We start from the raw sequence: 19,199 nt of genomic DNA, 5'->3' as shown, positions 1-19,199 counted from the left end.
AACTTGTTCAATTATAACTTCAATATGTCGAGGTACTAGTAGTATAACTGGATTGAGATATGAAATACAATTATTCAAGAAATTTACACAAAAAGGTTCTGTATTAACGATTAAGTAAAGCTATATGAAAACCTCTCCACTGAATACTCTGGGCTTTATGTCCGCTCTATTAGGTTTCGTAGCCTTATTTACTGGTGGTGGAACTTTTTTGTTCTTTTTAGGAACTGTTAAATGCTCTTCTTCATTAATGGTTTGATTAATATTTATCGTGGTATCATTCAGAGAAGATGGCTTCATGCTCTTGGGTAATCTTCGTTTTGGGCCCTTTGAGCGACTTTTATTCACATGCACCAACTCCCGCGTCTCCTTCAATGGAGTTGGATCCGATTTGGCAACTGCGGGAGTCTTTCTTGTGGAAGAGGCTAATTCAGGTGCGGTTCCCGCTCTTAAAATGGAGGATAATCTATCATGAATAGAAGTCTCAGGGCCAACTTTTGGCTCTGTTTGAACCTTCAGTAGACTGTAATTGGTGGGTATCCTAGAACCTTTGGATAAGGCATGATCTGGGGCCCTTGAAGAATTTAGTGAGCCCGAAGTTTCATCAGAACGCTGTTCTATCCTATTATTTTTTGCATCTTCACTTTTACCTAGCTTGTTTTTTTGATCTAAAAGCTCTTTTGCATCATTTTCTTCGTAGGGTTTCAATGATGCCTTCAGCGGCTTTGGCGGTGGCTTTTTTGAGCTAAGATTCATCTTGGCACGCAGTAGAATCTCATTATCTCTCTCTGCAAATGTCAGAATGGCCGGTTTTGGTTTCTTATCCGAAATCAACGGTTTCTTTTCATGAAGTTGAGAACTGGTCCCTGAATTGGGCCTTAAATTCTTCATTGTTTCGATTTGGACCAAAAATTCGGGCTTATCTTCAGATCTTTTTGGCCGATCAACATTGATTTTCAATGGCTGAATAGAGCTTGGTTTCGAAGGGCGTATCGGTTTCAGCTCAGAGCTCGCTTTAAAGTTCTTCGATGAATTCGGTAGATTACTCGAGAACAAATGAGACGGCCTTTGTGGTAGGAGCGGTTTCTTCTCATCATCAACATTCTTCGGCCTAATAGGAAGTGGTGGTCCCGAGTCAGGTTCAGAATTACTAGAATACTCAGTTGGCCGAGTTGGTAGTCTCGGTTTCTTTTCATCGTCATCTTCAACTCTTTCAGAAGGTCTTGTAGGAAGTCTTGGTCTTGACCCTTCTTTGCCTAGTTCAGGATCAAGTCCTAAAGCATTTGACAGTATTCGCCCACTCTTTATGCTTGTTTCTATATCTGCGAAAGACTGATGTTGCTTTGAGCCCAAGCTAATCTGTTTTGTAGGTGTTGGCTTTGGCTTTGGCTTTATATATTCAGAAGACAACACATTTGGCTTTCGAGCAACGGGTTGAACTAGGTTAATCGAGAAGCCCGAAGGGTTAGATATCAAGTAATCAGACTTCGTTGGTTTAGCTGGCGGTATCTTTTTCGAGCCTACTTCTTCCGATGATGAGTCAATCCCATTTTCATTTCCATTGGACCTGTTGATAGCCAGAACTTTGTTCCCAATCTTCTCTTCACGCTGCTCTTGCCCACCCACATTCGTATAAGAGCCGGAAAAACCTGAGGCAGGTGATACTGGTGTGTTCTGTTCCCTAGACCTCTTTACAGGTGAATTTTTTGCCAGATTAAGTCTCAATTCATCAACATTTCTTTGCAAACGTCGCTGCCGTTCCTGGTCTTCTTTCAATCTCTGTTGGGACAATTCAGATAAGCTGGTTAGGAAATCATCAACCTTTCCCGAAGATGGTGAAACATTGGCCATTTAGATACTTATTTTAAAAAATAGAGCGATCCATTATCATCGAAAAGCTTCGATATATAAGGATTTCATTTTCGAGTGAAAATCTCACTATTGTTTAGACGATTGATTTAAGCTCCATATAAAAAGGAATATCATTAAACATTAAAGGTCCCTGCCAGGCAGACACTGTTAGCATACTCCAAATGGTACGTCAGAGAAGGGCGCAATTTGTTGCGTTAATATCTAGAGACGATAATCCGTTATATATTCAATCTTTCAATCTAGAGCCAGCTGACTCCAATGATAGTGGAAATGCAAACAAGTTTTTAAAGTATAACTTTTTATCACATATGGCATTAGACATCTTTTCATCTCCAGCATCTATAAGTATACGAGAGCAGCAACAGAGAAACAACGACGGAGTGCTTTTATTATTTATACAAGATGATGTTACGGTTTATGGATATGAATCAAATAACGGATTAAAAATTGTTATCGGATTCGGAAAAGAAGAGCCTAATGAAGAACAAACAGAACTTGAGGAAGAAATGGGAGATAGTGCTGTTATCGTAGACCAAAAGGACTTGAAGGACTTATTTTCTCAGGTACGCAAATGTTACTTGAAGACACTCTGTAATCCATTCACGAACCTAGACTTCTCTGAGGGAACAGAGACTATTCTTCAGTCACCTACATTTGATAAGCGAATAACAAAGATTATCGAAGAATGGAACGACATGCAATGATTGAGATAGATATATACATATGTATTCTATGTATTCTAGGAATATAGTATTAATGACAACATTTTCATACATTTCTATTTCAAAATAACATTTGCACCTCTTAATTCCAAATACTCTTGGTCCAATCCGGGAGCCATTCCTCTAATTATCTCCTGGTAAATCTCCACATTATAAAATCGTAAGTTATTAGTAGGGCTACGATACTTTGCAGGTAATCCTGTAATATCGCAATAGTGCTTCAGTGGTTTTAAGCTAGGAGGAGCACTTATGGATGTGTATGTCGGTGTATCGAACTTTATGTTTGGTTTGCTCTGCAAATATTTAATTTCATCCGTAACAAGTTGCCTTGCCTGTTTAAATCGTCTAGCTGGAATTTTTGGTCTATTTGGGTTTTGCTTGAATGAATGTTGCTTGGTTGTTACTTCAGAAACCAGATATAGATCTATCTGGAACCTATCCGGGGTTGGTGATTGTGACATAATAATGATTCTTGTGTTTGTAGATTGGATACTCAAGCTTATGTTCACCTTTATATATTCAGTACATTCAATCGATAGTTCCACATAGGTTATATACAGTACTGAAAAATTGACCTTGAAATATTCAAAATCTATGGATCTATATAAAGATACATAATTGTAGCTAAAGGATCAGGTTAGGTTAGCAAGGCTTTCCATGTTCCCTAATATGTCCACTACTCAATAATTGATCCAAATTGTCTTTAGGATCAATTTTGAAAATTTTATCAGGATTCAAAATTCTTCTTGGATCCAACAGAAGCTTAATTTCTCTCATGAGGTTTACTGTGGAAGTGCCTAGTTCCTCGTTAAGGTACTTTCTCTTTCCAACACCAACACCGTGTTCTCCTGTACATGTACCTTCATAATGTAGAGCCCTATGGACCATTCTATCCACTACATCTTGGACCTGTCCATAGTCTTTACTGTTGTATAAGATAAGGAAATGACAATTACCGTCACCAACGTGCCCCAAAACTGAAAATTTATTTTCAAATCCTGACGCATTTAAGTCATCGTTTGTTTCCGAGATCACAGTATCTAACTTTGAGATAGGAACTGCAATGTCTGTAGTCCAAATCTGTACATCATTTTTATCCTCCAAAATTTTACGTCCATATTCAATAGTTGACCATAAGCCATTTCTACGGGCAGTCCATAACACCAAATTATCATCTTCACTCTTCGACGTCTCAATTTCAATCAATTCATTATCTTTGGCAATTTTGGTTATCAAGCCAATTTGCTCATCAATGGCGGCATCAGTCGAGCCTCCCACCTTTAAAAGAAGAGTAGGCTTTTCCCTGAATGTCCTTGAGTCCGTCTCTTTGGCAGTTTCATTCACAAACGACATCACAGTTGGATTTAACAACTCTATGGCATCAAGGTGCATGCCGCTCTTCGATATAATATAACGAGCAGTAGCTGCAGCATCCTTAATTGTTGGGAAAGTAACAATACTGACAACTTGTTTTATGGGCCGAACACTTAACTTCAACGTGATTTCAGTTATGATACCCAAAGTTCCTTCAGCACCAATGAATAATCTCGTTGTGTCATAACCTGCGCTTGATTTTCTAGGTCTTTGCTTAGTCTTGACAACAGTACCATCAGCTAAGACGACCGTCAAGTTTACAACATTTTCCTTCATCGTGCCATATCTGTATGCATTTGTCCCACTACACGAAGTCGATACCATTCCACCGATACATGCACCGATACCTGGGTCCGGACCGAACATTAAGTGGCTAGTTTCATCATTATCTAGCAAGTATTCATCCAATTCTTGCCAACCTAAACCAGGTTGGACAACAATATCCAAATCATCAGGGTGCGCAGCGAGAACTTGATCCATATCCTCAAAGGATAACGAAACACTATATGGGCCTCTAGTGTGCATGTTATGACCTTCCAAAGAAGTCATCCCTGAGTTTGCAACGATCGGAACTCTATATTCATGAGCAATTTTCATGATCTGAGATACTTGTTCAGTGTTTTGTGGACACACTACGACCTGGGGTCGTTCCTTCTGGGGATTTGGAGGGTGATGCGTAGAGAAAAAAGAGTCAGAATGAGCTTCAACCACCAGCTTATCATTGCTAACCTTGTCATCGCCCACGACAGCTTTGATGGCAGACAATGCCTTATTAAACGCTTCCTCGTCTGCATAAACCGGTGAAGACAACTTGTTTAAAGGCAATGTTGATGGATCTTCTTCTTCTGTCTGATGATCAGTCTTCTTCGGCTCCGATTGTAACCAGTTCTTTCCCAAATACAACCCACCAATTGCAGATAAAACACCAACTCCAGCATATCCAAATGCTTTGCTACTGGAGTTTGGATTTTTACCGGATACCGTGCTATTAAACCGAAGTCCAAAACTTTTAAAACATCTCCTGTTTCCTGCTCGGAAAGTATTCCGTCCAACCTTTAGAAACATATTTGGTTTTGTTATAGACGATAAAAAGATTTTATATGATCTCTAGATTGCTTTGTTTAAATCACTCTCGGAACCCTGTCTTGCCTATTTTGCTTTAAATTATGTCGTGTTAGAGATCATTTCGAGACATGAGAACATATCACGTGAAGTTTGTTTAACGTAAATTTTTCAGATAAATATAATGAGGAACATTGGTGCACCTGATAGGCATAAAGATCAAGGAGATATTGAATTAGTCATGGTGCCACATGCTATAAACACTAACACAACGGCAACCCCTCCAATTTCTGTCGCAGGGAGTATTTCTGAGACGTTAGGGGGGTCTATTTCGTTGATAAAATCTAATCCTTTTGGCGTATTAGCAGATCCACATACCTTGAAAGGTAATAGTTACACTTCTGCAGGTGCAGTTGTTAGCCAAGCACTTTATTCAGTTTCCAGTAAGGTTTTCAGTTATGAAGCTGCTGGATCTGATGTGTTATTAGATGCGTATTTGGAGCTTTGGTCTCAGAACTACAAGAGACCAAATGCCTTCGGTATTGTTCCCATCATAAACCATTTAGAAGTTAGATCAGGCGCTGCAAGTGCCATTTTGGGTTATTTTAGTAGAAACGGTACAAGTGGACAGCCTATCTCAGTTTTGATGGGTGCAGATGCCTTAACTTACATGAAGCCTACTTTGACAGGAAGATCGGCAGATAGATTGCCTTTATCATTGAACGTTTCGGCTATTGATTATGATTTCGCTTCAGAAAGTTTAGTATCTAATTATTCTAAGACAGTCAACGTTGCCAGATCATTAGGCTACCCTATCTTTACACCAGTCGACGCTAGAAACGGTCCAGAGATTCAGCATTTAACCGTATTGAACCACTACTTGGCATTTCTCACTGGCAGTCCAAGTATTAACTTATTTGATGGTCCAGAGTTTATCAAGTTGTTTACCAAATTTGAGAATCTCTTGTCCGTAGAAGATTTAGGCAAGCTTTATGAAGAGCTTTTGGCTAATTCAAATACCAGACTGTCATGTTTGGAGAAATCGATTGAATCATCTTTTGAGGTTTTGAATCGCTTGGCTGGAACCTCGTATTCCTTTTTCGATTACGTTGGTGACGAAAACCCAGACACTGTGTTTGTTACATACGGTTCCCACCAGACAACAGAGTTGACAAGTGCTATTCAAAAGATGAATGGTTCCAAAGTAGGTCTTATCAAGATTCGTGTTCGTTTACCATTTCATCAGGAATATTTTGTCAAAGCGATCCCTGCAACCACTAAGAAACTCGTAATTTTAGATGAATCAAGCAATCTGTCCTTAAGAGCTGACGTTGCTTCTGCTTTATTCGTTAACAATAGATATTACAACTATTCGTTAGATGAATTCTCCTATCCTCTCAATTTCAACTGGACTCCAATTACAATTGCAAAAATCTTTTCAGAGTATTTAAAAGGATTCAATCCAGATTCTATTTTATCACAGCCTAAGGAGGCTATTGACTCCCAAATCAATGCAAACAGCTCTCCTGAAGGTAAATTCATATTTTGGGGTAAGGATAATGGATTATTTTTAGATGTTGCCGAAAGATTATCTTTGTCGTTATCATTGGATAATTCTAAGGTAATAGGATTTAGAAACAAATATGATAATTCTGTTGCTGGTGGATTACTTCAATCACAAATTATATCTTCACTTCAAAGTCCTCCATCTGCTTCTATTGATTCTGCAGATGTCGTCTTTGTCGAGGATTTACTGATTACTGATAATTATGATGTTTTGGCTACCGCAAAACCAGGTGCAGTGATACTTTATATCAATCAGAAGCCAATAACTTCCTCAGTTGAAGAAGACATCGTGCCAAAGATTCCTGCGGGCTTTAAAAGAGGTTTGGCAGAGAATCATAATAGATTGATAGCCATTGATTTCTCGGCATTAAAAGACATCGATGAAGCCAATGACTCAACCAAGGGATTTTCTGGAAGCTTTTTAATCCAATTAGCTTTCTGGAGGGCGTCTTATCCAGAATTAGGAAATTTTATTGTTAATAAGTTATTACAGGCAAATGGAAATGACTTTGAATTATTAGCAGCTGTTTTGGATAAATTCATTCAACTTGTTGATGAGAAGAAAGCCTTGAAGGAAATCAAGGTTCTTCCTGAATGGGTGGATATCGAAGAAGTACCAGAAGTTGAGAAAGATGAAAAGAAGGAATCAAGTCAAGATGATATCGAATCTGAACCTGAAAGTAAAGAATTACCTTTCTTTCCTACTGAGAATTCATTTTTCCCTAATCCACGCAATGAAGGAATTGAACCTGAGGAAACATTACAAGGCGGATACAAGGATTTGGCAACCAAGTTTACTTTCCCTGAAGCTTTTGAAATTAAGGAGGAATTAAGGCCAGAACTTCCTGTTGAAAATTTTATTGTTAAGGTACAAGAAAATAAGAGATTAACTCCAACTGAATATTCTAGAAATATTTTCCATATAGAGTTTGATATTACTGGTACCGGATTGACATACGATATTGGTGAAGCTTTGGGTATTCACGGCAGAAACAATTCTGAAGAGGTTGAGAAATTTTTGAAATTCTACAATGTCGATGGTGACTCACTTATCGAAGTCTCCCATAGAGATGATGCTTCGATTCTTGAAATTAGGTCAGTTAGACAAACATTGAGTGAATCAATTGATTTCTTGGGTAAGCCACCTAAAAGGTTTTATGAATCTTTAGCTGAATATGCTTCCGATGAAGGAGAAAAGAAGCATTTAGAGAGTTTGGCTAGTGCTGAAGGTGCCGCTGAATTAAAGAAGAGACAGGAAGTTGACTTTTTAACCTATGTCGACATTTTAGAAGAATTCAAATCAGCAAGACCATCATTTGCGGATTTGGTCAAGATTATCGCGCCATTGAAGCGAAGAGAATACTCTATTGCTTCATCTCAAAAGCTTCACCCTAATTCAGTTCATCTCTTGATTGTTGTCGTAGATTGGATTGATCCAAAAGGCAAAGTTAGATATGGTCATTGCTCTAAATATTTGTCAGATTTAAAGGTTGGAGATGAATTGGTTGTAAGTGTCAAACCCTCGGTAATGAAGTTGCCTCCTCTCACAACACAACCGATTGTTATGTCGGGATTAGGTACTGGTTTGGCTCCTTTCAAGGCCTTTATCGAGGAAAAGATTTGGCAAAAGCAACAAGGCCACGAGATTGGCGAGATCTATCTCTACATGGGTTCAAGACATAAAAAAGAAGAATACTTGTATGGTGAACTTTGGGAAGCTTATAAAGATTCGGGAGTCTTAACTCACATTGGAGCAGCCTTCTCTAGGGACCAACCAGAGAAGATTTACATCCAGGACAGAATCAGAGAAACTATCGAAGAGTTAACTGAAGCTATTGTTACTAAGAACGGGTCCTTCTATCTTTGCGGTCCAACTTGGCCCGTTCCAGATATCACAGCGTGCCTCGAAGATATTGTCACCAATGGCTCTAAGAAACTTGGTCTCGATGTCAAAGACATAGCTAGAGCTGTTGAGGATATGAAGGAAGCCGGTCGTTATATCTTAGAAGTTTATTAAATTATTATATTAAGACATTGTTTTTCTTTCTTTTCGACGAATTGTAACCAGTAAGTCTGTAATCTAAGTCTGTTCCTTCCACAGAGCACCAACAAGTAACTCGTGGCATAATGTTGCGAGAGACACGCGTCTTGTATCCTATCATCCTTCCCTAATTTTAGAAAACTCATTTTTTAAAGATAAAAGTGAACCCATTTCGAGCCATTGCCATCATATCGTCCTCTAAATACTTCATACGAATGATTTGCTGTTCTTTGGGCTCGATTATCTTTAAAATATCCTCACAATACTCTTTCTCAATATTCACATCATTATTAGTCCAACTACCCAATAAGCGTCCATTCTTACCTACGATCAACCCGCTGAACTGAACCTTATTGTAATACTTGAGACTATCCTCTATAGCCTCTATAGTAGATAAAGGAAGATCCATCTCTCTTTATATTTCTATTATTATGATGTTATTTCTCATATAGAGCCCCCACCATTAAATAAATGACCTAAACTGGTTATCCAAATTTAGCGATCTTAGACACTAAAAAGCAGATAATAAGACCGGTAAAAAAATACAATATAACAATTTAAAGCCAGCAGATAAAAAAGCTTCCCTAAATTGGACACTAGAGTTGAGTATAAAGAGTATCAAATTCAACAAGACAGCAGATTCATCAAGAGTTACCGAATAATAGCTGTCTTTCATTTGATTTAGTACGCGTTTTTTGACTATCTACCAACACTTTATTAAGAGTCATAGAAAGAAATATCTTTCTATATTAGATTAGTAGGAAGAAGTGGAACTATCCAATGACATATACACAAAGTGGGCATCACAAGACACCTCATGAGATGAGGTTGTCTTCCAATTCGCCCAAGTCGGAGCCTTTGTCGCTGTCTCCGGGCCAGGAGGGCCAGCCGCCAAAGAAATTGCTATCTACTTCGTCTCCGGAGGGAATACAGATTGCAGCGAAAATAACTCCCACAAGACTAGCAAATTTATTGATAAAAAAGGGACCGTTGCCAATTCGGCGTATAACGAGTCAGTTAGCACTTGAAGTGCCGAGTTTTGAACTACTTTCCTTGTCTAAACAGAGGAGATTGATAATGGCGGCTATGGAACAAACGGATACCGCCAATAACGTCGTATTTGAGAAAATAGGCTGGGGGCAATGGGCTGTTAGAAAGGTGAATAGTGACTATATAGTTACCGAAGGCACAGAAAATAGTGAGGAGTCAGTTAAAAAGCAGATTAACGTGAATGACTTGCGAAACCAGGCGAATTTGAAGTTGGGGTGGTCTAAGAAGCAATCGGCGGGACATGAGCTGCACAGAAGAGAATCTATTACCAATAACAAGTCAAATCTACACAATTTGAAGTTACCAGGAGAAGGTTTGGAAGATAATGCGATTGAAAGCGATTCCGACGGTGAATATGGCTCAGCTGTAAACATAGATGAGGATAGTGAAGATGATAAACCAGAAGAAGAAGATGATGATGACGATGACGATGATGATGATGATGATGATGATGACGAAGCTGGAGAAGAGCTCTTTACGTTTGATCAAGACGATTCGGAAAATAAAATGAAATCTTCGCCCCCCATAAAATTTGCTGATAGGGTTCCACTAAAAGTGAGTCCGCCGCCATCTTCTACCAATGGCAGAAGAAAGTCGTCTTCGTCCAATCCGTCAAATTCCATCACCAAAATTCCAAACAATCATAGGCATCAAATATTCAACAGATCTAGGTTGAATTCCTTGGACAATTTGGATAATTATATTCTATCATCTGCTAGAAACTCAAGTGTATCCATCAACTCTCCTCCTCCTCCAGTTGCTGCAGCATCAGTGCTAAGTGGTTCGCCCGTCAATTCATGGAGCTCAAACCCTTATATGCCATCGATCAACGCAAGCCCAGACAGTTTAGCTGCAATTAGCTCTGCTAATAGGCGAAATTCTTCGTTCAATGAATCGCACTTACGATCGACATTGTCTTCATCTTTACCTAAGGCACAGCTGAATCCAAAGTTCGATGGTTTTAGATCGTCCTCGAACGTGCCCCAGAAAGATCAAAGCGACACAGACGAGGAGGACTGGGCATCTATAGGAGCTGAAACCTTGCGCCAGAAAGCACGAAATGGTAAGTTAAACAATGGTAGTAACGATGACGAAACAACAGCTGCAAACGCATTAGTAGATCTAATGTCTGTGTGATTTTTTGCATTACTGTTCATCATTTTCTTATTGCTAAGGATTCAAAGATAGCATAGGAAGGTTTAGTCTTGGGTTCATTATCCTTTCTGTTTCAGTTCTACGATCTGGTTTACTCAATAGTTATAACTTCAGTTCACACACTTGGAGAGAAATGCTACACGCTAGTCCATTTTTTTTTCTCGTTATATCACTAAACTTTTTTTATACTTTATAGGACTCAAATACTATATCTTCAATGCCCTTTTCTTTACTTGAACGACTTCATTGTTGACTTAGAGTTGAATATTTCGCATCTAAAAGGAATTATGGAACGGTTCCGAATTAGGGAATAATAAAATCTGACGCGTTTCGAATTTTTCACTTTCTTGAAACCTCCTCTAAAGGTCTGTTTTAAGGAAAAATATCTTCTTTCATTATATTTTGCAAGTTCAATCTACCTTTTAACTTAAGAGCATTTATCTCATTTTCATCGTATCAAAGAATTTACGATGTCAGCAACATCTACGGTGTTACCGACTATTCAATTGAATGTTAATTATGGTGAGATTAAGAACTCGATTAAAGACTTTTTGACCACGTTTAAGGCATCTAGTATAATTGACGATGACTCGATAGATATAGATGATATTCCTCAAGGGTCAAAGTATATGAATCTATTACAACGTGTCGCTAATAGAGAGCTCAGTACTTTGTATATTGACTTAGATGATGTTAAGTCATATCATACTAATCAATTTGAGCAGTCGCAGAGTTCAGTCAACTTGGTTTCATTCATCTTAAAAAATACCTATCATTTCGTGGAAATGTTCTGCAATGTTATTGATGAGTTGATGCCGAAGCCGACCAAGGATATATCGTATAAGGATGACGTTCTCGATGTAATTTTACATCAAAGAACACTTCGTAATTTAAGATTACAGCAAGATAACAATGATGAATACAATAATTTGCGTGAAGGATTCAATGAAAATGATGAAAACAGAAACGACAATCAGCAAGCTGATAATATGTTTCCTCCAAAATTAACTCGCCGTTATCATTTGTATTTCAAGCCTTTGTCCTCTGATCATAAAAGTTTATCTGTGAGACAAGTCAAGGGAGGATACGTTGGAAAATATATCACAATTAGAGGAATCGTCACCAGGGTTTCTGATGTCAAACCAAGTGTCTTGGTTATCGCATACACATGTGATAAGTGTGGTTTCGAAATTTTTCAAGAGGTGACGTCAAAAGTCTTCACTCCTTTATCTGAATGCACATCACCTGTTTGCAAGGCTGATAATAACAAGGGTCAGTTGTTCATGTCCACTAGGGCTTCAAAGTTCTCCAGTTTCCAAGAAGTTAAAATTCAAGAATTATCTAACCAAGTTCCCGTCGGACACATTCCTAGATCCCTCACAATCCATGTTAACGGTGACTTAGTGAGACTGATGAACCCTGGTGATGTTGTGGATGTCTCTGGTATTTTTATGCCTTCTCCCTATACTGGATATAGAGCTTTGAAAGCTGGATTATTAACAGAGACTTATTTGGAGGCTCAATATGTTAAACAACAGAAAAAGCAGTATGAGTCGAATGAAATAACGAATGAGGTGAAGTTAAAAATCAAGAACCTAGTGAAATCTGGTGACATCTACAACAAGCTAGCCAAGTCTATTGCCCCAGAAATATATGGGCATTTGGATGTGAAAAAAGTGCTTTTATTGCTTTTATGTGGAGGTGTTACGAAAGAGATAGGCGATGGTTTGCGGATTAGAGGAGATATAAATGTTTGTCTTATGGGTGACCCTGGTGTAGCTAAGTCCCAATTATTGAAGGCAATTGGTAAAATTGCACCTCGGTCCGTCTACACCACAGGAAGAGGATCTTCTGGTGTTGGTTTAACTGCTGCTGTGATGAGAGATCCAATTACAGATGAAATGGTATTGGAAGGAGGTGCTTTAGTTTTAGCTGATAATGGTATCTGTTGTATCGATGAGTTTGATAAGATGGATGAGTCAGATAGAACCGCAATTCATGAAGTTATGGAACAACAGACTATTTCGATTTCCAAAGCTGGTATAACCACAACCTTGAATGCTAGAACATCTATATTAGCAGCTGCTAATCCATTGTATGGAAGGTATAATACCAGATTATCTCCCCATGAGAATATTAATTTACCTGCTGCATTATTATCAAGGTTTGATATCATGTATTTGATATTAGACCATCCTTCCAAAGAGATGGACGAAAGATTAGCAAACCATGTCGCTTATGTGCATATGCATAACAAACAACCAGAGCTGGATTTCGAGCCTCTAGATTCTACCACCATCAGACAATATATTTCAATTGCAAGATCTTATAGACCGGTTGTTCCAAAGGAAGTCGGAGATTACGTTGTTCAATCTTACATTAATATGAGAAAGGAGTCCCATAGGAACGAAGGTTCAGTTAGAAAATTCAGTCATGTCACTCCTAGAACTCTTTTGGGTATTTTAAGGATGTCACAAGCTCTTGCAAGAATCAGATTTGATACCGTTGTTACTGAAGAGGATGTCGACGAAGCTTTGAGGTTGATTCAAGTGTCAAAGTCGTCTTTGTATGTCAATGACGAAAAGATTAGAGAGGATGAGTCTTCTACTTCCAAGATATACCAAATCATTCGTGGTATTGCAATGGGTGATGGATCCAAATTCACTTCTTCTCTTCCAATGAATGAACTTAAACAAAGGGTCATCGCAAAAGGTTACACGGTCGAGCAATTCACCGACTGTATCTTAGAATATGACCATATTGGAGTATGGCAGCAGATTGATAATGGAGAAACCTTAATGTTCATTGATGGTGACGATGATCATGATATGGAAGAGTGATCATCGATGCCACTTAATTAATATTGTAAGCTACTATAAGAACATCATTTTAAAATACACTCATATATACAATTGATCACTACAATACTGCTTTAAGGATCTTGGTAAGCTACTTCAATACGTAACAGAGGCATCCATTTTCCGCCAACTTGCTACCAGAAGTTCTTCTGAGTAAGACATTGCGTCTCATATACCTCACAAATAATTAAATCTGTATTCTAGTCTAAAATTATCGATACTTTCATTCTTATATGGATTTTGTAGATAAGCTGTGAGACTCAATATTTGTAGACGAGATCGAACACTTATGGAGCAATTCACATAATGGATAAAGATGAGCTTGACTTGGGGGATGTGCAGTTGGAGAAAGAAAATAAGCATCCTCATGAACTGGAGCCTATTGAGTTATCTAATTATAATGCAAATGAAAGAGAATCTGATTCCAACCATCGGATAAAAGCTCAATTGGATGATTCAATAAATGATTCGCAGAGCAATAGCAAAAACAACCAGTCTAAGCGTAAGATAAGAGAATACTTCAGATGGACCATCGTCGTAAAGAACGAGGGATCAATGGCTAGAGATCAGGTACGTTAATTTGAAAACTTCTCTCTGTTCATCAGTGCACATACTAACAATTATCAGTTAGCAAATGAAAGAACATTACTTGCATGGGTAAGGACAGCCTCCTACTTTACACTAGCTGCCTTGGGTGCGGTGCAAATATACAGATTAGAGTCTAAAGCTGCTTCGTACTCAGCTGACGTCTACAGCGATGAATACAAGAAATACAGTGAAGTTATCAAGCAATTTGGAAAATGCATTAGTCCTATAATGATATGCATGTCCTTATTGGCATTGTTGATTGGCACATTCACATACTTTCATGTCCAAGAGAAACTTTACAGTGGTTATTACCCTGCACCAAGAATCCTGGTGATTGTGCTAATAGTCATTAATTTTTCAGTAGTTTTGCTTATGTTCGTACTTGACATTAAGCTATCTTGATCAGACAAACAAAGCTCTGTGAGCTCGATAGATCTTTCTCAAGCTTCTAAGCTACCAAGTGAGTGTTATTTACGCTGTTCAAGAAGGCTATCTACGTATAGCTTTCCGTATTCTTTGGCATTTAAGTCTTCATAGGAGTCAGTTAAATGTACTGTTTCTTCCCCATTATAACTTCAATTCCTTCAATTCTTATGGAGTAGGTTAGTTTGCTTAGTGGGTTCCATCACAAAGCCCTACAAAGCTATTTATACCTTTGAACTTGGATATTACTGTCGACCTTCACGAGGGTGAAATTTTAGTGCACGCGTAACGAATTTGACAGAAATTGACTTTAATATCATTCTTCTATAACAAGAACATCAATTTGTATAATTCTCATAGTTAAAAACATGTCAGAATATTCTTCTCATACAGTAGCCCAATTAAAGGATATATTGAAGTCAAAGGGCTTATCAACAGATGGGAAAAAAGCAGATCTCGTTGAAAGATTAGTTGAAAATGACAATAACTTAGCTAACGAGAAGGAAGAACAACCTGTCGAAGAAGAGAAGAAATCTGAGCCAAGTGGCGAGAAAGAAGCTGAAGAGGAAGCTACTTTGACAGTCAAGCAGCCTGAGGAAAAGGAAAACGAGAAGCCGAAGGAAAAACCTGAACCTAAAGTATTGGGCCCTGAAGAGAGAAAGCAATTGGCAGTGGACTTGTTGACTAAAAAAATCCAACGGGCACAGAAGTTTGGCGATGAAGCAGCTGCTGAGGCTGCAAGGAAAGATTTGGTCAGAATAGAGAAATTTGGAGTTGAGCCAGGTACAGCAGTGGCCAAAGAAATTGGTTTAGTTGATAAAAGCTTTAATAAAGGACTTAAATCTTACGGTAGCAACAAGAATTACAAAAAGAATTTCAAAAGACCATTCAAATCTTACGGTAAGAAGTTCAATGGTAAACATAAATACTAGAGCCCGATAGCAGCAAAAAAAAAAGTAACGATATATGGGTTTCAAATAGCCATAACAATTAATTATTCTATGTAATTTAAGTATGTCTTGTATAACCATGCCCTCTTGACTTAATATACGACTCCCACAGCTTGAAGAGCTTCCATCGTTTGAAGAACTACAAAAAAAGATTGGTTTAAGCGTATTATAAACTAACATACTATTTTCTTCTTATTATTTACAAACTCCAAAATGAAATTTCAAGATGCGTCTATCATATTTGTTTGTAGCAGGTCTGTATCTATTGGTTATCAACCTTATGCTCATGGGTAGTTGCGTATCTTCCCGATGGATCTGCATGGCAACCCCATTCTGCCTTTGGAATCCATCTCATAACAGTCGAAGCAGCAGCTTTAGAATCTTTGAAAATTTCATCAAACTTACATCTGTACCAGTACGCCTCCTTAGTTGTTGGAATATCGTCACCCCATTCAGCCTTTGGATTAGCAAAGTCTTCATCAGAAACAGCAGCTTCAGCAGCATCCTTCAAACTGTCGATCCAAGAGTATCCAACTCCATCAGAGAATTGTTCCTTTTGTCTCCACAAAATCTCTTCTGGCAAATAAGGCTTTGCATTTGGATCATCAGAAGTATCGAATGCTTTTCTCAATATGTATTTCTCAATTCTGCCTTCTTTAGGTTTGATAAGTTTGTCTTCAGGGTTGATGTTCATACACACTTCCAAAAATTCCTTATCCAAGAATGGAACTCTTGCTTCTAATCCCCAAGCCATAGTTGACTTGTTAGCCCTTAAACAATCGGCAAAGTGTAAGTTTTTCACTCTCTGCACACATTCTTCGTGGAATTCCTTGGCTGAAGGAGCATTAGCGAAGTATAAGTATCCTCCAAAAATCTCATCAGAACCTTCACCAGACAAAACCATCTTGACACCCTGAGCTTTGATTTTTCTAGATAATAAATACATTGGAGTCGATGCTCTGATCGTAGTGACATCATAAGTCTCCAAATGGTAAATGACATCGTTAAGAGCATCTAATCCTTCTTCTAAGGTGAAAGTATGAGAATGGTGAATGGTTCCGATGAAATGTGCAACCTTTTCAGCTGCGAGTAAATCTGGAGCACCTGGTAATCCAATAGCAAAGGAATGTAATCTTGACCATCCTGCTGCGTGCAAGGAACCCTTTTCATCAACCCCTGTCAACTCATCATTTGCATTAATACCCTCGTTTGAGAGACGTTGAGCTGCCTTTTGAGTCTCCCTAGCTGCAATAGAAGCTATCAATGAAGAATCTAATCCACCAGACAATAAAACACCATATGGAACTTCAGCCATCAATCTCTTTCTGACGGCCAATTCTAACGATTCTCTCACTTCTTTATAATCAACATGCTTCTGAGGAACCTTGGAACCATCCCACCAGCTTGGGTTGAAGTATCTCGTGAGTTTATCAGTATCAGAGTCATATACATGTCCTGGAGGGAAAGCTTGGATCTCGTCACATTCATCAGTCAAGCACTTCAACTCCGATGCAAAATACCTCGTTTCTGGATGCGATTTGCATTTACCCATATACAATGTAGTGATACCAATTGGATCTCTTGCAGCAACAACACGATCTCTCTTTTTGTCATATAAAACCCAAGCAAACATACCATCCAAATATTTAGGAGCATCAACATCGTATTTCTCAAAAAGTGGAATAATAGGCTCACAGTCTGACATGGACTTATACTTGTAGTTTGGCATGCTGTCCCTGAGATGAATATGGTTATAGATTTCTCCGTTAACGGTTAAGCTGTAGTTACCATCGGAGGATGTGATAGGTTGAGCACCTGAGTCTAATCCCACGATTGCCAACCTCTCATGACACAAGATAGTTGAGTTTTGAACAACGTTTCCTGACCAATCTGGTCCTCTGTGTCTAACTCTCTTAGAATACTGTAAAGCTTTTTCTTTAAAGTGCTCCATATCTGGCTGCCTATAAGCAGCGAAAATTCCACACATTTTGTTCGTCTAACCTCCAATAGTCAAATGTGCTTGTTATGTTTAAATATACCTTCACTAGATACGCCTAGGCTTCTATAATATCCAATACCTAATCTGCTTGGAAGAAGAGATGATGTCGAAAACTTCTAGAAGTATTTTATATCTCGGCAATTTTGTGACTAATAAAATTTCACCCTCGGAGATCGTATCGGTAGCCGGAATTCGTTTTCCATCTGAGTCACTGATTTTGCAATAATCTAATCTGGTAGTCCGTAGTCCGCCTTATAGCTGCTTACTCAAAGAGCCTGAGATTTAATTTCTGAGCTATATTTGATATTTTGACAGATATATTTGTTTTGAGGAGCGTGTAGCAGTTTGTTGCTATCAGCTGGCGTTTCTTGGTGTCAATTAAGGTTTTTTTATTTTTTTAAAGCACTCTGACTTGAGCAATGTTAGAGAGATTTTAATGGAAATTTTTAGCTAAGGGATCTGCCCTCTTAATTCTATAACGCTAAGTTATCATACTATATCGTATATCTCTAGTATTTCTGTCGTGTTAATATCGTACGCCTATCTTGTCGCTAGCTCTTCGCTGGGGTGATCCGATATCGACAGTATAATTCTCCTTTGCACGACTATGAGAACGAGACTAAAGTCCATACAGTGGCAACGAGACTAGCCATAGATTCAATAGTAAATTTCACGTTATAGGAGCATTATGTCATTAACAAAGCTTACGTCTGAGTTATATCAGTTGTTTGATCAGGAAAAGTATAGTCAGTGTCAAAAGATTTTGCCGCCAATCAAGGTAGAGTTGATCAAGCACAACTTACTTGTTCCAACACCAGAGACCACTAAGACCAAAGATCAATTAAATGACTTGAAGATTGCACAACGTATATTAGAAATAGGTACCTTATCATCGTTATTAGCTAATAACTATCAGGGGTTCGAGAACTACTTCGGTCAATTGCGCCCTTTTTATGCTGACGAAAGCTTACATTCAAAACTAGAGGTTAATACAGACACAACCAAGATCATTTCATTATATTTGATCTATTTATTGTCTCAAGGGTTGATTTCCAAGTTTTATGTTGAATTAGAATTGATCTACAACTCTGACAAATATAATATCGATAAGGATAAATACTTACAATTCCCAATCGACTTGGGAAAGAGCTTGATGGAAGGCACGTATAACAAAATATGGAAGTTGTTGAAGGAAGAGAAGAATTTGCCTTGTAAGGAATACAACCATTTCATTGATACGCTTAATAATGCATTGAGATACGAAATCGCTAAATCGATAGAAAAGACATATGATTCAATTCCCATAAATAACTGCAAGAATCTTCTTTACTTTCCTCAGGAGCAATCAGATGCTGTTTTCGAAAGAATATTGAAAGAGGAACTTCAGGTGGAAAACTGGAAATTCGAAAATGGAAGGATTACATTCATCAAGGGTGAATCTGATTTGAGTTCTGATAATTCAAATGTAATTGCTAATGTATTGAATTATGCTGAGATGATTGAATCGATTATTTAAGGTAAATATTAATATATATCAATTCT

The 19,199-nt window shown here is 38.1% G+C and overlaps 12 protein-coding genes across 12 annotated transcripts; 7 read left to right on the top strand and 5 right to left on the bottom strand.

Moving 5' to 3' along the window:
• Positions 1–120: 120 nt before the first annotated feature.
• Positions 121–1,848, bottom strand: PRCAT00005343001 (uncharacterized protein; the record flags this gene model as incomplete). The annotated part of the gene is made up of 1 exon (XM_062955411.1): positions 121–1,848. The coding sequence occupies one exon, from the start codon at positions 1,846–1,848 to the stop codon at positions 121–123; it is 1,728 nt and encodes a 575-aa protein (XP_062812016.1).
• A 182-nt stretch (positions 1,849–2,030) lies between these two features.
• PRCAT00005342001 (uncharacterized protein) lies at positions 2,031–2,573 on the top strand (the record flags this gene model as incomplete). The annotated part of the gene is made up of 1 exon (XM_062955409.1): positions 2,031–2,573. The coding sequence occupies one exon, from the start codon at positions 2,031–2,033 to the stop codon at positions 2,571–2,573; it is 543 nt and encodes a 180-aa protein (XP_062812015.1).
• A 74-nt stretch (positions 2,574–2,647) lies between these two features.
• On the bottom strand, positions 2,648–3,052 carry PRCAT00005341001 (uncharacterized protein; the record flags this gene model as incomplete). Its single annotated transcript, XM_062955408.1, has 1 exon — positions 2,648–3,052. The coding sequence occupies one exon, from the start codon at positions 3,050–3,052 to the stop codon at positions 2,648–2,650; it is 405 nt and encodes a 134-aa protein (XP_062812014.1).
• A 181-nt stretch (positions 3,053–3,233) lies between these two features.
• PRCAT00005340001 (FAD-binding oxidoreductase) lies at positions 3,234–5,030 on the bottom strand (the record flags this gene model as incomplete). Its single annotated transcript, XM_062955407.1, has 1 exon — positions 3,234–5,030. The coding sequence occupies one exon, from the start codon at positions 5,028–5,030 to the stop codon at positions 3,234–3,236; it is 1,797 nt and encodes a 598-aa protein (XP_062812013.1).
• A 238-nt stretch (positions 5,031–5,268) lies between these two features.
• On the top strand, positions 5,269–8,610 carry MET10 (sulfite reductase subunit alpha; the record flags this gene model as incomplete). The annotated part of the gene is made up of 1 exon (XM_062955406.1): positions 5,269–8,610. The coding sequence occupies one exon, from the start codon at positions 5,269–5,271 to the stop codon at positions 8,608–8,610; it is 3,342 nt and encodes a 1,113-aa protein (XP_062812012.1).
• A 166-nt stretch (positions 8,611–8,776) lies between these two features.
• Positions 8,777–9,043, bottom strand: PRCAT00005338001 (uncharacterized protein; the record flags this gene model as incomplete). Its single annotated transcript, XM_062955405.1, has 1 exon — positions 8,777–9,043. The coding sequence occupies one exon, from the start codon at positions 9,041–9,043 to the stop codon at positions 8,777–8,779; it is 267 nt and encodes an 88-aa protein (XP_062812011.1).
• Positions 9,044–9,414: 371 nt separating this feature from the next.
• STB3 (Stb3p) lies at positions 9,415–10,821 on the top strand (the record flags this gene model as incomplete). The annotated part of the gene is made up of 1 exon (XM_062955404.1): positions 9,415–10,821. One exon carries the CDS (start codon positions 9,415–9,417, stop codon positions 10,819–10,821), a length of 1,407 nt encoding a protein of 468 aa, XP_062812010.1.
• Positions 10,822–11,309: 488 nt separating this feature from the next.
• Positions 11,310–13,679, top strand: CDC47 (DNA replication licensing factor MCM7; the record flags this gene model as incomplete). Its single annotated transcript, XM_062955403.1, has 1 exon — positions 11,310–13,679. One exon carries the CDS (start codon positions 11,310–11,312, stop codon positions 13,677–13,679), a length of 2,370 nt encoding a protein of 789 aa, XP_062812009.1.
• A 324-nt stretch (positions 13,680–14,003) lies between these two features.
• Positions 14,004–14,687, top strand: PRCAT00005335001 (uncharacterized protein; the record flags this gene model as incomplete). The annotated part of the gene is made up of 2 exons (XM_062955402.1): positions 14,004–14,267; positions 14,325–14,687. 2 exons carry the CDS (start codon positions 14,004–14,006, stop codon positions 14,685–14,687), a joined length of 627 nt encoding a protein of 208 aa, XP_062812008.1.
• Positions 14,688–15,076: 389 nt separating this feature from the next.
• Positions 15,077–15,640, top strand: PRCAT00005334001 (uncharacterized protein; the record flags this gene model as incomplete). The annotated part of the gene is made up of 1 exon (XM_062955401.1): positions 15,077–15,640. The coding sequence occupies one exon, from the start codon at positions 15,077–15,079 to the stop codon at positions 15,638–15,640; it is 564 nt and encodes a 187-aa protein (XP_062812007.1).
• Positions 15,641–15,920: 280 nt separating this feature from the next.
• ASN1 (asparagine synthase (glutamine-hydrolyzing) 2) lies at positions 15,921–17,645 on the bottom strand (the record flags this gene model as incomplete). The annotated part of the gene is made up of 1 exon (XM_062955400.1): positions 15,921–17,645. The coding sequence occupies one exon, from the start codon at positions 17,643–17,645 to the stop codon at positions 15,921–15,923; it is 1,725 nt and encodes a 574-aa protein (XP_062812006.1).
• A 700-nt stretch (positions 17,646–18,345) lies between these two features.
• On the top strand, positions 18,346–19,173 carry PRCAT00005332001 (proteasome regulatory particle lid subunit; the record flags this gene model as incomplete). The annotated part of the gene is made up of 1 exon (XM_062955398.1): positions 18,346–19,173. The coding sequence occupies one exon, from the start codon at positions 18,346–18,348 to the stop codon at positions 19,171–19,173; it is 828 nt and encodes a 275-aa protein (XP_062812005.1).
• Between the last annotated feature and the right edge of the window lie 26 nt (positions 19,174–19,199).

This window comes from Priceomyces carsonii (assembly GCF_900007245.1).
Source record: "Priceomyces carsonii strain CBS4050 genome assembly, scaffold: Debaryomyces_carsonii_scaffold_6, whole genome shotgun sequence".
Classification (NCBI taxonomy): domain Eukaryota; kingdom Fungi; phylum Ascomycota; class Pichiomycetes; order Serinales; family Debaryomycetaceae; genus Priceomyces; species Priceomyces carsonii.
The sequence above is the reverse complement of the archived record's forward strand: the minus strand, read 5'-3'. Positions and strand labels throughout refer to the sequence as shown.